This window comes from Ahaetulla prasina, chromosome 5 (genome assembly GCF_028640845.1).
Source record: "Ahaetulla prasina isolate Xishuangbanna chromosome 5, ASM2864084v1, whole genome shotgun sequence".
In the NCBI taxonomy this organism is placed as follows: domain Eukaryota; kingdom Metazoa; phylum Chordata; class Lepidosauria; order Squamata; family Colubridae; genus Ahaetulla; species Ahaetulla prasina.
Genome location: NC_080543.1, coordinates 9,242,510 through 9,258,266, shown reverse-complemented (window position 1 = coordinate 9,258,266; position 15,757 = coordinate 9,242,510). Strand labels below are relative to the sequence as shown.

At 46.2% G+C, this 15,757-nt stretch overlaps 1 protein-coding gene across 2 annotated transcripts in view; it reads left to right on the top strand.

The window, feature by feature from the left end:
• Nucleotides 1–15,757, top strand: part of DLG2 (discs large MAGUK scaffold protein 2) — a 1,438,267-nt gene that overhangs the window by 1,184,469 nt on the left and 238,041 nt on the right. The window contains exon 16 of one of the 2 annotated variants that reach the window (XM_058186296.1): nucleotides 4,654–4,722. In XM_058186296.1, the coding sequence (XP_058042279.1) occupies nucleotides 4,654–4,722 (69 nt within the window). Of the gene's footprint in view, nucleotides 1–4,653; nucleotides 4,723–12,838; nucleotides 13,460–15,757 lie in introns of those variants that run through there. The other variant, XM_058186297.1, reaches the window with a different exon arrangement.

Below are 15,757 nucleotides of genomic sequence, written 5' to 3'. Positions count from 1 at the left end.
AGAGACAGAGACAGAGACAGAGACAGAGTGAGAGAGAAGAGAGAGAGAGACAAAGAGAGAGAGAGAGAGAGATTACATTGTGTTAGATTACAGCAAAAAGATGTGGTGACTGAAGGAGTGTTTAAGAGAAGAATTTGCTTCTGGGGTTCTAACATTTTTTCAAAAGGCCTCGGGAACCCACAAATGTTTTTTTGCTAAGAGTAGAACTTGGCTGAATTTGAAAAGCAAGGCAGCCTTGGCTAATACTTGGACGGGAAACCAGTAGGACATTTCAAGAGCTGTAGATTAGACTTGGAATTTTTTTTAAAAAATGTAGAAGACAATGGTGGCCACACTGGAAGTTTTCAAGAAGAGACTGCACAACCATTTGTCTGGAAGGGTATAGGGTCTCCTTGTTGAGCAGGGGGTTAGACTAGAAGAGCCCCAAGGTCCCTTCCAACTTTATTATTCTATTCTATGCTCTATAACAGTGGTAGTCAACCTGTGCACACAACACATCAATTTGTAGTTTTTACAATTGATATTCATTGAATTGAATGACCTGCGTTCATATATCTCTTGAAGCATACACAACCACACAGCCTGGGCTGATAGAATACATATTGTAATACTCCGATGGAATCCCCCACATTTTAGCCTAGCACGTTGGGTTCACACAGGTCAGAGGTTCTTTATTGTGAAATTCGCACGACATGCTCCATCAGGTAAGTTACAGTCCTTTGCTCATGCCAGTTTCAATGAGTGTTTTATTTGTTCAGGTAGTCCTCACCTTACAACCGTTGGTTGAGCGGCCATTTGAAGTAACGATGGCACTGCATGTCGTGCGAATTTCACAATAAAGAACCTCTGACCTGTGTGAACCCAACGTGCTAGGCTAAAATGTGGGGGATTCCATCGGAGTATTACAATATATATTCTATCAGCCCAGGCTGTGTGGTTGTGTATGGTTCAAGAGATATATGAACGCAGGTCATTCAATTCAATAAATTTTTCACGCTTTAAAACCATTGCAGCATCCCGTTTGGTCACGGAGGTCAACATTCAGACCCTTGGCAACAGGCGTGTATATATGACGGTTGCCCCGTCCCGAGGTCACGTGATCCCCTTTTTGTGACCTTCTGACCAGCAAAAATCAATGGGGAAGCCAGATTCACTTAACAACCGTGTGACTAACTTAACAACCTCGGAGATTCCGTTAACAACGGTGGCACAAAATTTATTTATTTATTTATTTTATTTATTATATTTGTATACCGCCCATCTCCCGAAGGACTCAGGGCGGTTCACAGCCAATAAAACAACAGAAAAGATATAATACATATAAAACAGCAAAAAGAATAGAAAATTAATTCAATTGATGGCCCTTCTCTACATGGGGCTGCCCTTGAGGTGCACCCGGAGGCTGCAGTTAGTCCAGAATGCAGCTGCGCGAGTGGTAATGGGAGCCGCTCGTGGCTCCCATGTAACACCACTGCTCCGTAGTCTGCACTGGCTTCCTGTAGTCTTTCGGGTGCGCTTCAAGATCCTGGTTACCATCTTTAAAGCGCTCCATGGCTTAGGACCCGGGTACTTACGAGACCGCCTGCTGTTACCTTATGCCTCCCATCGACCCGTACGCTCTCACAGAGAGGGCCTTCTCAGGGTGCCGTCCGCCAAACAATGTCGGTTGGCGGCCCCCAGGAGTAGGGCCTTCTCTGTGGGAGCACCAACACTCTGGAACGAACTCCCCCCTGGCTTACGTCAACTGCCTGATCTTCGGACCTTTCGTCGTGAGCTTAAAACATATTTATTCATTCAAGCAGGACTGGCATAAATAGTTGACTTTAAATTGGGGTTTTAATAATATTTTAAATTTTTAAATGTTTTAATTATCGGCCGTATAGTAATAGTTCATTTTAAATTCTTTTAATTGTATATATTCTGTGTTTTTATTCTGGCTGTACACCGCCCTGAGTCCTTCGGGAGAAGGGCGGTATAGAAATTTAATACAATAAATAAATAAATAATAATAAATAAAACTTTTAAATACAAATTTAAAACCCCGTTTAAAACCCCTGATTTAAAACCCCAATTTAAAACTACGTTCACGCTAGTCCTGCTCTTCGAAACAGCAACGTCTTCAGCTCGTGGCGGAAGGACCTGAGGTCGGGGAGTTGACGAAGCCCCAGAGGGAGCTCGTTCCAGAGGGTAGGAGCCCCCACAGAGAAGGCCCTCCCCCTGGAGGTCGCCAGCCGACATTGTTTAGCTGACGGTATCCGAAGGAGGCCCTCCCTCTAAAATGGGGTAAGACTCACTTCACAACCGTCTTGCTGAGCCGCAGAAATGTTGGGCTCCATTGTGGTCGTAAGTCGAGGACGATCGGTGCGTGCCTTGGCATGTTATAAAAATCCAGCATATATAGCTAAATGTATGACTCAATGTATTATTATGTGAACTCGTTCAGACAGCAGATCCGTTGCATAATGGGACCTAAGTAGCGGCGCATTATACTTTTCATCTTGCAGTTATAATATTCAGTCCGCACTTGGGAGTGATTTGAGAAAAAGAAAAAAAGAAAACTCAAGGGTTGAAAGCTCTAAAAAATATTCAAGATTCATAAATTGATGCTTGCCAATTCAAGGTAAAATTGTAGGGTTCTCTTGGTTGCAAGCCTGTTTTATATCTGGACGCCGGATAATGGTATATTTGAAATGCTGCTACAACGAAGGGATAAAGTAAAATGTCCCTCGATGGAAGCTCCATTCTGAATCATTATACTGGGTAGAGAAATCCAGTGTTCCGGTGAACAATGTGGAACTTGGTTTACTGTTCACTCCTTCTAGGCTGCTTGGTTGTTCTTCCCAGTCTCGTCTACAGCCCTATTACTGGTTTCCCGTTCATGTACTTTTCAGGCTGGAGAGGTTTGGCCAGAATGCTGGATAAGAGTTAGAATGAGTTAAAATATTGCAGTTTGTTCCTTTAGAAAGCATGGATGGATGGGTGGGTGGGTGGGTGAGTGGATGGATGGATGGATGGATGGATGGATGGGTAGGTGGGTGGATGGTTGGTTGGTTGGATGGATGGATGTGTCGTGTCCCACTCCTCCGCTGATGGCCGGGTCAGGGAAATCCGAATCAGGCGTGCCTCTGCAGCTCTGCCAAAGTCCTAGCAAAGTTCTCAAGGCAGGCAGGAGACCAGAAAGTGACTTCAGCAAGATAAGGTAGACTTTGCCTGACTCAGAGAATGCCAGAAAGCAGATCCTTTATATAGGCCATGGGGTGTGGCTCCATGACTCAGCACTTATCCAGGCCTGCCCCTCCCTTCCTTCTGTCGCCGCCGCCTATCAATTCTCCTGAAGCGAGGGTCACTCCAGTCTGCAGCTGTTGGTAATTGACCTTCCTCAGGCTCACATGCTGTGGGGGAGGGGGAGGGGTCTAGTTGCTCCGTTTGCCTGGGCATGGAGCCAGGGCTGGGGGCTGGAGGCACTTCTTCTTCTTCGGCCTGTCTGGGCATGGAGCCAGGGCTGGGGCCGGGAGGCACTTCTTCTTCTTCGGCCTGTCTGGGCATGGAGCCAGGGCTGGGGCCGGGAGGCATGCTAGGACATTCCTCAGCGTTCGGAAGCAGATAAGACTGGCCCGGCTGCGGGGAAAGCGGACGAGGCACAACAGGATGGATGGGTAGGTGGGTGGATGGTTGGTTGGATGGATGGATGGAAGGATGAATGGATGGGTGGGTGGGTGGGTGGATGGATGGATGCATGGATGGGGGTGGGTGGGTGGGTGGGTGGGTGGAAGGATGGAGGAGGAATGGATGGAAGGATGGATGCATGGATGGGTGGATGGGTGGATGGATAGATGGGTGGGTGGGTGGGTAAGTGGGTGGATGAACTGATGGAAGGATGGAAGGATGGAGGGAGAGAGGAATGGATGAAGGATGCATGGATGGGGGTGGGTGGGTAGGTGGATGGGGGGTGGATGAATAGATGGATGGATGGATGGATGGGTAGGTAGGTGGATGGATGAAAGGAAGGATGGAGGGAAGGATGGATGCATGGAAGGGTGGGTGGATGGATGGAGGAGTGGGTGGGTGGGTGGGTTGGATAGATGGATGGATAGGTGGCTAAAGCAATGGATGGCTAAATTGATGGATGGATGAGTTGGTGGATAGATGGATGGATGCATGGATGGGTGGGTGGGTGTATGGTTGGTTGGATGGATGGATGGATGGAAGGATGAAGGGATGAGTGGGCAGATGGATGGTTATTCCATAAATTGGCATGTTTGCCAATCCATCTCTGTACATTCCAAATGGAAAAGTAGGTATCCAAAGGTATCCATTTTCATGATCAATACATCAAACATGCATATCCTGTTTCCCGAAAAGGGTTCTTTGACTTGCATTATGTCAGAGCCTCAACCTCAACTGCCATTGCCCTGTTTTATGTTTCTTGTTCTCCTCAATCTCGTTGGATGCACAATTATTCCATCTGCATCCATATGGGATCTCCAACTACCTGCTATTTTAGACGATCCAACCACTTTGGTCACAATAAGACCAAAGAACCTCCATGCGCACACAAAAAAAAAATCACTCCATGCTACTTTTATTAATTCCTTTTCCTTTTCCCTTTCCCTTTCCCTTTCCCTTTCCCTTTCCCTTTTCCTTTCCATGCAGTCATTCCAGGCATAGTTCTGTAACCCAGCTTCCCACCGTGAATATCCAGAGGACCATGTCAATAGAAGGGTAAGGGGGAACCAATATTATAATGTTTGGATCCTTTGCCGTTGACATTTGCTTAAGCTTTTTTTATTATTATTCATAACCATTGAATCTACATGTACACTGTACCGGTTCACAAATGTGAGCACGCGCATGCGCATTGCTAGCTCATTACGTCCGGGCGGGTGGACGGAGCCTCCCACAATCGCCACTACTGGTTCGTCCGAACTGGATAGAACCGGCTGAATCTCACCACTGACTGTATCCTTAATATAGTTTAACATGTCACATATACTGCCTCTTTTCTTTAAGAGGTCAGGACAGTGTGTACATAGCTCCCTAATCAGTTTGGTATTCAAAAAAGAGATTCAGAATTGTTGATTTTGGGCCAATCGCCAGGAGCCTGGGAATTATAGTCTTACCTTAGGCCTGAAAACCTGCTGGGTGATTTTGGCCCAATCACCAGGTGACTGTGAGTTCTAGCCCCACCTTAGGTATGAAAGCCCCCCAGGTGATTTTGGCTCAATCACTAGGAGATTGTGAGCTCTAGTCCCACCTTAGGCATGAAAGCCCGTTGGGTGACTTTGGCCAAATCACCAGGAGACTGTGAGTTCTAGTCCCACCTTAAGCATGAAAGCCCATTGGGTGACTTTGGCCCAATCACCAGGAGACTGTGAGTTCTAGTCCCACCTTAGGCATGAAAGCCCGCCGGGTGATTTTGGCCCAATCACCAGGAGACTGTGAGTTCTAGTCCCACCTTAGGCATGAGAGCCCGTTGGGTGACTTTGGCCCAATCACCAGGAGACTGTGAGTTCTAGTCCCACCTTAGGCATGAAAGCCCGTTGGGTGACTTTGGCCCAATCACCAGGAGACTGTGAGTTCTAGTCCCACCTTAAGCATGAAAGCCCATTGGGTGACTTTGGCCCAATCACCAGGAGACTGTGAGTTCTAGTCCCACCTTAGGCATGAAAGCCCGCCGGGTGATTTTGGCCCAGTCACCAGGAGACTGTGAGTTCTAGTCCCACCTTAGGCATGAGAGCCCGTTGGGTGACTTTGGCCCAATCACCAGGAGACTGTGAGTTCTAGTCCCACCTTAGGCATGAAAGCCCGCCGGGTGACTTTGGCCCAATCACCAGGAGACTGTGAGTTCTAGTTCCACCTTAGGCATGAAAACTGGCTGGTGACTTTATGCCAATCATTCTCTCACAACCCAACTCAACCTAGCAGGGTTGTTGTGGAGAAAGTAGGAGGCGGAAGGAGTATTAGATATATTCTCCATCATGAATTATTTATCAAAGCAATAAACATGGGATAAAAATAAAACATCCTCATCTGCTTGACCTTAGGGAGGTCATCGGTCCTTGGATAGATGGACTAAAATTTCTAAATAACTCAATCTGAACATTGAGCTGACTCTGCCACCAAGCATAATAAACAATAATAATAAACATCAATCTCTAGAACAGCAGTTCTCAACCTGTGGGTCGGGACCCCGTTGGGGGTCAAATGATGATTCGCCAGGGGTCACCTAAGACCATCGGAAATATGGGAAATATACTTGCGAGTCGAAGAATCGCGCTCCAAAGGTTGACTCCACAAGCCAGCTGCAGGCTCTTCAAATCGCTAGCCGAATTCAGCTTCAGGCGCGATGAATTAAAAAAGAGAGAAATCTTTGCTCTGATGTCTACCTCTCAAGCCAGCTGCAATCACTCCCAATCGCTAGCCTAATCTGGCTTCAGGCGCGATAAACTTAATAGGGGAGGAGTCTCCGCTTTAATGCCTCCGTCCTCAAGGCAATCGCAAGCAGTTCAGATCGCTAGCCAATACGGCTTCAGGCGCGATAAATTCAAAACGAAAATAATTTTACGGTTGGGGTCGCCACATCGTGGGGAATTGTATTAAAGGGGGTCGCAGCACTATAAAGGTTGAGAACCACTGCTCTAGAATGTATAGGATAGACTGGGAATTTCAGGGGAAATTTCCTATAAATCACTTCCAGAAATGGTTTTTTAAAAAAACCCAACCCTAAAAGGATATTTCCGGAAGTCACTGAGAGTCAAGATCAACTAAAATGAAACTATAAACAATAGAATGATTAATCAGAGAGGCAAGAACTGAGCTTCGAAAGATTGTCTCTTATGTCAACTCCTCCTACTGGCGTTGTGCATGAATTGACAATATTTGATAGCAATCCATGCTATTCAATATATAAGACTAGTTTTGAACTAGCGGAATTGATGTCACCATTTCTAACTGCTTATTAGAGATACCGTTGTTATCACCGCTTAATTAACCGTCACCCCAAAAAAGTGTCGATCAAATTCTAAACCTAGCCCAATCTTCTTTTGGGCTCAGCGGTTAAGACTCTGAGCTTGTCAGCTGGAAAGCTTACAGGTTCGAGACCCCAGCGCCACACAATAGGGTGAGCTCCCATCCCCACCCCAGCACCTCCCAGCCCAGCAGTTCGAAAGCATGCAAATGCGAGTAGATAAATAGGTACCATTTCGGTGGGAAAGTAACAGAGCTCCATGACATCATGCTGGCACATGACCATGGAAATGTCTTCAGACAGGACTGGCTCAATGACCTTGAAACAGAGATAAAGTCCATACCTTACAGTTGGGAACTTTTCCTCCTAAAATTCAATTGGAATCTGTAATCCTGTTTCCTGGTTCCCTTATAGCTATTATTCTGCATCCTGTACAACAGAAAGAGATCTTGACTCCCATCAAAAGAGATCCTTTCATTTCTTTGAAATCTACTCTTATCTTCAGCCTCAGTTCTCTCTTCTCCACCTCAAACTTCCCCAGCTCTTCCAGTGTCATCTTCATACGACATAGTTAAATGGTTCCCTCAAGACCCTCGTTGACCGTCTCTTAATTTATTTCCAGCTTCTGTAAATCCTTCTTCAAGTATGTTCTTCAGAACTGGACACCATACTTCAGATGGCATGTAACCAAAGAAGACACGTAGTCTGGAATATTACAGCAGTGGCCAGAATTGTGGAAACCTTTTGAGAAAAGTGTATTTTCTTAAACTAGCTAATAACATCACTTTTTTGGGGGGAGTGGTACCATAAAATTATCCATCAATGGAAAGATAATTTAATCAAGAATGCAATGCAATAACTTTTAGGAAGGATTTGCTATTAGAATAGCAGTTGCAGTATAAAGAAGAAAAGGGAAACACGTAGAAAAAAACGAGCTATACAAAAATGATCACCTTGTCAGTTAATAGTTGAGTAACCTTTAGCATGAATGACAGCCTTACAAGGTCTTCCCATGGAGTGAACCAAATCTTTGAGTTCCGCAGCTGTTCTAATGTGAAACCAAAATTGAACGATGGCTTCTATTAACTGGGTTTTATTGCTGGGTCGCTTCTGACTAACCAGTTTCTTTAGTTGGCTCCATAGAGTTTCCATTGGGTGAAGGCAGTGGTGGGATTCAGCCAGTTCGCACCACTTCGGGAGAACCGGTTGTTAACTTTCTGAGCAGTTTGGCAAACTGATTGTTGGAAGAAATCATTAGGGCAGAGAACCGGTTGTTAAAATTACTTGAATCCCACCACTGGGTGAAGGTCTGGGCTATTCCTACGCCAGTCCAGCAGTGGGATAGAATTATCTTAAAACTCAAAAAAAAAAAGTGGTGTTATTAGCCATCAAACCTCAAAAATAGACTTTTCCCAAAAGGTTTCCACAATTTTGGCCACTACTGTACACCTCATAGCTTAACAAAGTCTTACTTTTTATTCCAGCCTAATTTTTCCATGGGACTCTCAGTCAACCAGGTCATGGTTGTCCCATGGGTTTGAAGCTGTAGCAGATGGCAGCAGATGGCATTGTGGATCACACGCCGATAGTTGATGGAAGTCGATGGACTGTCCCAAAGGTGTTTTGTTCAATGGGCACCTGGCCTTTCTTTCCTTTTTCCTTGAAGACGTGTCGCCTCTCGTCCGAGAAGCCCCACCGTTCAGTCAGAAACCGAAGAAGCTTCTCGGACGAGAAGCGAAACGTCTTCAGGGAAAAGGGAAATTAAGTCCGGTTGCCTCCTCACAAAAGCACTTTTGGGGACATTCCATCTGCTTCGTCAAGCAATAAGTGTGTGATCCACAATACCATCTGCTGCCATCTGCTACAACTTCAAGCCCATATGTTTCATTTTACCTATTTATGGGTAAGCCGGTTTTGCATTGCGGATGAAAAAGTTGGATCCAGAGGGTGACTTTGAACCCTTCCCATCCAGCATCACCACAATAATATTATTATTATTAATAATAATAATAATTATTATTATTATTTATTTTTTTATTTATTTAATTAAACTTTTATACCGCCCTTCTCCCGAAGGACTCAGGGCGGTGTACAGCCTACATTAAAACAATTAATATACACACTAAAATAACAATTAAAAAACTTATTCAATAAAAGGCCGAAATTAAAACCGTCCAATTGACCATATAAAATACCCAATACAATTACAATTAAAAAATTTAAGATTTAAAATTTAGAATTTAAAAATCAGAATTTAAAAATAATAATAATAATAATAATAATAATAATAATAATAATAATAATAATAATAATAATAATAATAATAATAATAATAAAAAACAACTGGCATAAACCAGTGCAGGTGGTTCCAGTGGTACTCAGCACACTGGGAGCACCTAGGCAAGCACTTAAAAGCAATTGGCGCTGACAAGATCACCATTGGTCAGCTGCAGAAGGCCACCTTACTGGGATCTGCTCGCATAATTCGCCGATACATCACACAGTCCTAAACGCTTGGGAAGCGTTCGACTAGTGATCGGTGATACGAAATCCAGCATAGTTATCTCGTTTGCTGTGTATACTGTCATTTTGTGTAAATAATAATAATGGTGATGGTGTAACAGTGATACCCATTGTCATCGGGGCACTTGGTACCATGTCCAAGAATTTTATAAGATATATCAACAAATTGCAGCTTCCTGCAATAACAGCAGTGGAACTGCAAAAAACTGTACTACTTGGAATATCGTACATCTTAAGAAGGTACTTGGTTGATACCTAGGATGCTGGCAGCAACCCGTATCAACCATCAGCACCAGTCGATGGTATTTCTGATGCATTTTTGAATGTTTGGTTGACTTGAGTTTCATGTTTAATGAATAAAGGTAAATAATAATAATAATAATAATAATAATAATAATAATAATAATAATAATAATAATAATAATAATAATAATATTGCCAGGAAGGGGTGTGTCGCTGTAGAGGAAAAAACTTTGCACATGCCCAAAACAGATGTCCCGGAGCCTGCCTCTTAACAATTATGCTCGGTAACAATTACGCAATTAAAAATCAAATTCATTCTGCCAGGGAGGAAAAATTGGGACTAGGGCTGCCGAGGGGAGAGTAATTCTGCCAAGGTTATCATCAGGCTGCGATCGGATTGTCGAGAAGGGAAGATAGATACAGTATTTCCCTCTGTGCCAATGGGAGCTTTCCGATCAGAGCAAAATTGCTCGCATTGGTGTGAAGGGGAAAGGCTATAATCTACCTTTAGAGTTAAGCATGAGCTCCAAAGATATTCAGCGCACCTGAGAATACGCTTTATTCCAGGTGTGTCCAACTGGATTTTTCTTCGAGGGCCAGATCAGCATTGTAGTTCACCACGGGCCAGGGGATGGGGTGGTGAACGGGGTGGGGGCGGGGGAGCCAGGACGGACGCCTCCTGCAGCACCCTAGTGGCCAAAATGCGCCCAGCGCCCCCTCTGCCCCATTTTCAGCCTGAACGGCTTCCTGCAGCACTTTACCAGGCCAAAAGGGGGCGCCTCCTGAGGCCCCCGCATGGCCCGTTTTGGCCATTGGGACGCGGTGGCTCAGGGGCTAGGACGTTGAGCTTGTCGATCAAAAGGTCGGCAGCTCAGCGGTTCGAATCCCTAGCGCTGCCATGTAACGGGGTGAGCTCCTGTTACTTGTCCCAGCTTCTGCCAACCTAGCAGTTTCGAAAGCACGTAAAAATGCAAGTAGAAAAAAATAGGGTAACAGCGTTCCGTGCGCCTTTGGCATTGAGTCATGCCGGCCACATGACCACGGAGACGTCTTCGGACAGCGCTGGCTCTTCGGCTTTGAAACGGAGATGAGCACCGCCCCCTAGAGTCGGCAACGACTAGCACGTATGTGCGAGGGGAACCTTTAACTTTACCTAGGGCTGCAGGAGGCCAAAAATGGGCCACGGAGAGGAGGCACCGCGGGCTGGTCCTTTGATATTTCCAGGCCGGCCCCGCAGGCCAGATTTAAGCACCCCCTGGGTCGAATCCGGCCCCCCGGGCCTGTAGTTTGACCCCCCCCCCTGCTTTATTCTGTTGGAATAGCGTCTCTGGAATAATAAAATGTGGATTCAAAACTCTCAGGCTCGGTAAACTTCCCTTGAAATCATTTACGTGCCCCAAGCCTGGAGGTTGTTACAAAGAGATTAGAGAGCCATTTGTCTGACATGATAGAGGAGGTTCGGCTAGAGGACCTCCAAGGTCCCTTTTCAACTCTCTCATCCTGTTATTACGTTACTTGCTCAGTGAACAAGCAAGAAGGCCGCCTTATGGATGACGGGGAGAAGGCCGGGATGAAAGGTTACTTACGGGACCGCCTACTGCCGCCAATAGCCTCCCATCGACCTGTGCGCTCCCACAGGGAGGGTCTCCTCGGGGTGCCGTCAGCTAAACAATGTCGGCTGGCGGCCCCCAGGGAAAGAGCCTTCTCTGTGGGGGCACCTACCCTATGGAACAAACTGTCTCTGGGGCTACGCCTTCTTCCCGACCTCCGGGCCTTTAAGCGCGAGCTCAAGACTTTTTTGTTTCAACGAGCAGGGTTGGCCTAAGAGTAATTTTTAATTGAGTGGTTTTATTTCTTGTTATTTTAAATTTCAGATTTTTAAATTTCAAATATTGTGTTTTAATTTCTGTATATGTCTTTTTAACTTGGCTGTAAACCGCCCTGAGTCTTCGGAGAAGGGCGGTATAGAAATGTAAATAAATAAATAAATAAATAAATAAAGGATTCAGGCTTTGCTTAAATTCCTGCCGATGTTTGCTTGGTGGAATGAATTAGGGAAATGCATAAGGCAGTCCTCGACTTACGGTTATCCATTTAATGACCGTTCAGGGTAGCCACTGCGGCTGAAAAAATGCTGACGATACCTGAACAGTAACAACAATTACGGAAGGAAGTGACTTACGACCAGTTCTCATACCTGTGACCGTTGCAGCCTCCCCCGTGGCCACATGATCAAACTTGGGGTGCGTTTCTTGCAAATCGGGATGTGTTTATTGTGGGTGGCAGTGAAGATCATTTGCAACCTTCCTTGGGAGCATCTGTCAAGCCAAGTCAATGCGGGAAGCCAAATTCATTTAAGCAACTGCACGTTTCACTTAACTGGAGGGATTCACTTAAGAGCCACGGCGAAAAAGGGCATCAGATGGGGCAAACCTCGCTGAACAACGGTTCTCGCTTAGCGACGGAAATGTTGAGCTCAGTTGTGGTCAGAAGTCAAGGACTACCTGTAGGATGGTACAGGGAGTCGGCGACGTGCGACCACAATCGAGCCCCAAATTCCTGTCGCGAAGCGAGAACTCTCGTTCAGCGCGGTTTGGCTCATTTTACGACTTTCCTTGCCACATCGGTCAAGTGAATCGCTGCGGTTTGTAACACCGTCGTTAAGCAAATCTGGCCTCCCCGTCATAGAATAGAATAGAATAGAATAGAATTTTTTATTGGCCAAGTGTGATTGGACACACAAGGAATTTGTCTTGGTGCATATGCTCTCAGTGTACATAAAAGAAAAGATACGTTCATCAAGGTACAACATTTACAACACAATTGATGGTCAATATATCAATATAAATCATAAGGATTGCCAGCAACAAGTTACAGTCATACAGTCATAAGTGGAAAGAGATTGGTGATGGGAACGATGAGACGATTAATAGTAGTGCTGATTCAGTAAATAGTCTGACAGTGTTGAGGGAATTATTTGTTTAGCAGAGTGATGGCCTTTGGGAAAAAACTGTCCTTGTGTCTAGTTGTTCTGGTGTGCAGTGCTCTATAGCGTCGTTTTGAGGGTAGGAGTTGAAACAGTTTATGTCCAGGATGCGAGGGATCTGCAAATATTTTCACGGCCCTCTTCTTGATCCGTGCAGTATACAGGTCCTCAATGGAAGGCAGGTTGGTAGCCATTATTTTTTCTGCAGTTCTAATGATCCTCTGAAGTCTGTGTCTTTCTTGTTGGGTTGCAGAACCGAACCAGACAGTTATAGAGGTGCAAATGACAGACTCAATAATTCCTCTGTAGAATTGGATCAGCAGCTCCTTGGGCAGTTTGAGCTTCCTGAGTTGGCGCAGAAAGAACATTCTTTGTTGTCCTTTTTTAATGATGTTTTTGATGTTAGCTGTCCATTTGAGATCTTGCGATATGGTAGAACCCAGAAATTTGAAGGTTTCTACTGTTGATACTGTGTTGTCAAGTATTGTGAGAGGTGGAAGTATGGAAGGGTTTTTCCTAAAGTCTACCACCATTTCTACGGTTTTGTGTGTGTTCAGTTCCAAATTGTTTTGGTTGCACCACAAGGCTAGTCGTTCGACCTCTCGTCTATATGCGGATTCATCATCTTTGCTCGTCAGAAGGGTTGCAAAGGGGGATCGCGCGACCGGGAGAAATACGAATCTGTTACGAGCCAAGCGTCGGAACTTGGATCAGGACACATCTGGGAGGCTCCAGCGGTTGTAAGTGTGAGAAACGTCCATGGGTCACTTCTTTGTCAGTGCCCTTGTAACGTTGAACGGTCACTAAATGAACTGAAATAAGCCTGAAATAAGCTAGGGCGGGTTTACAAAGGGTGAAATAGAATCAAGATCACGTGAAGGGCTAATACCGCTTTATAATGCCTTGGTAAGGTCATACTTGGAATATTGCATTCAGTTTTGGTCGCCACGATGTAAAAAAGATGCTGAGACTCTAGAAAGAGTGCAGAGAAGAGCAACAAAGATGATTAAGGGACCGAAGGCTAAAACATACGAAGAACGGTTGCAGGAACTGGGCATGGATAGTTTTTTTTTAGTTTTTTTTATTTGCATTTATATCCCGCCCTTCTCCGAAGACTCAGGGCGGCTTACACTGTGTTAAGCAATAGTCTTCATCCAATTGTATATTATATACAAAGTCAACTTTTATTGCCCCCCCAACAATCTGGGTCCTCATTTTACCTACCTTATAAAGGATGGAAGGCTGAGTCAACCTTGGGCCTGGTGGGACTAGAACCTGCAGTAATTGCAAGCAGCTGTGTTCATAACAGACTGCATTAATCTGTGGAGCCACCAGAGGCCCTAGCAGTGATAGCAGTCTTCCAATATCTCAGGGGCTGCCCCAAAGAAGAGGGAGTCAAACTATTCTCCAAAGCACCTGAGGGCAGAACGAAGAAGCAATGGGTGGAAGCTAATCAAGGAGAGAAACAATTTAGAACTAAGGAGGAATTTCCTGACAATTAGAACAATTAATCAGCGGAACCACTTGCCTCCAGAACTTGTGAATGCTCCAATGCTGGAAGTATTTAAGAAGATGTTGGATAACCATTTTGTCTGAAATGGTGTAGGGTTTCCTGCCTAAGCAGGGGGTTGGACTAGAAGACCTCCAAGGTCTCTTCCAACTTGGTTATTCTATTATTCTAAATTGGCCGGAGGGATATATTGTTCTGTAAAGAATTTTTTTTTTGTGGGGGAGACTGTTTAATGGCATCGGTTTAGGGGGTCACGCGTTCGATGTATACAGGCGATTGCGTGCCCCGATCCCCCTGACTTCTCCCGTTCCCCGGATGGTCAAGACCCTCAGAGCCTGGGCCTTCGTCTGATGTTATGCAACGCACGGTCCGTGGCCAATAAGGCCCCCCTAATACATGATCTGATTCAGGGGTGCCGGATATTATAGGCGCACGGAGACCTGGTTGGGCACTGAAGGCGTGCCCTGGTTGAGATGTGCCCACCGGGTTTCCGTGCATTCCATCAGCCGAGGCCCAGGGTAGGGGTGGGGGTGGCGGTTGTTATTAAAGAGAGTCTAGAGCCGAGGAGACCACTGTACCTCAGATTGCCGGGTGTGAATCCTCTTGTGAGGTGGGGTCATAGATGTCAGATGGGCTTGCTGGTCGCGTACCTGGCTCCTTGCTGCGTGACAGCTGCCCTGCCCGAGCTCCTGGAGGTGCTTGCGGGGTGGCAGTGGAGACCCCCAGACTTTTAGTCATGGGGGACTTTAACTTGCCATCTGCTGGCTCGTCATCGACAGTAGCTCGGGAGTTCATGGCCTCCATGACGGCCCTGGACCTGACTCAAGTAGTGGATGGCCCTACTCACATCGGGGGAGGCACACTGGACCTGATTTTTATCTCTGGTCAGTGGTTGAAGGATCTGGACTTGGGAGATATAGTCACAGAGCCTTTGTCATGGTCAGATCACTCTCTCCTTCGCCTGGACTTTCTGACCGCTACCCAACACCGCAGGGAGACGGAACCATTACGTTGGTACCGTCCCAGGCGCCTGATGGACCCAGAGAGGTTTCGGACGGAGCTTGGGCCATTCCCTGAGGGTCTGGCTCACGGCACGGCAGACCAACTGGCCCCAGCCTGGGAACCGGCTGCGGCTGGGGGTTCAGACCCTGTCGTGCCTCTGCGGCCTCTGACCCGCGCAGATCCCAACGGGCCCCTGGTTTCTCCGGGGAGCTGAGGGGGATGAAACGCCGGAGAAGACGCCTAGAGAGTTCTTGGAGGTCCAGCCGTTCAGAGGCTGATCGGACACTAGTTAGATCCTATACTAGGACCTACCTAGTGGCACTGAGGGAAGCGAGGCGTTGCTACGCCTCCTCCCTCATTGCGTCGGCAGATAACCGCCCAGCTGCCCTGTTTCGGGTGGCTCGCCCTCCTTCACCAGGGGAGCGGATGACCCGCTGCAGGACGTGCTGAGGAGTTTAACGGTTATCTATACGATAAAATCGTTCAGCTTCGGACGGCCTGGACCAAATTTGTGGCGATTCGGACG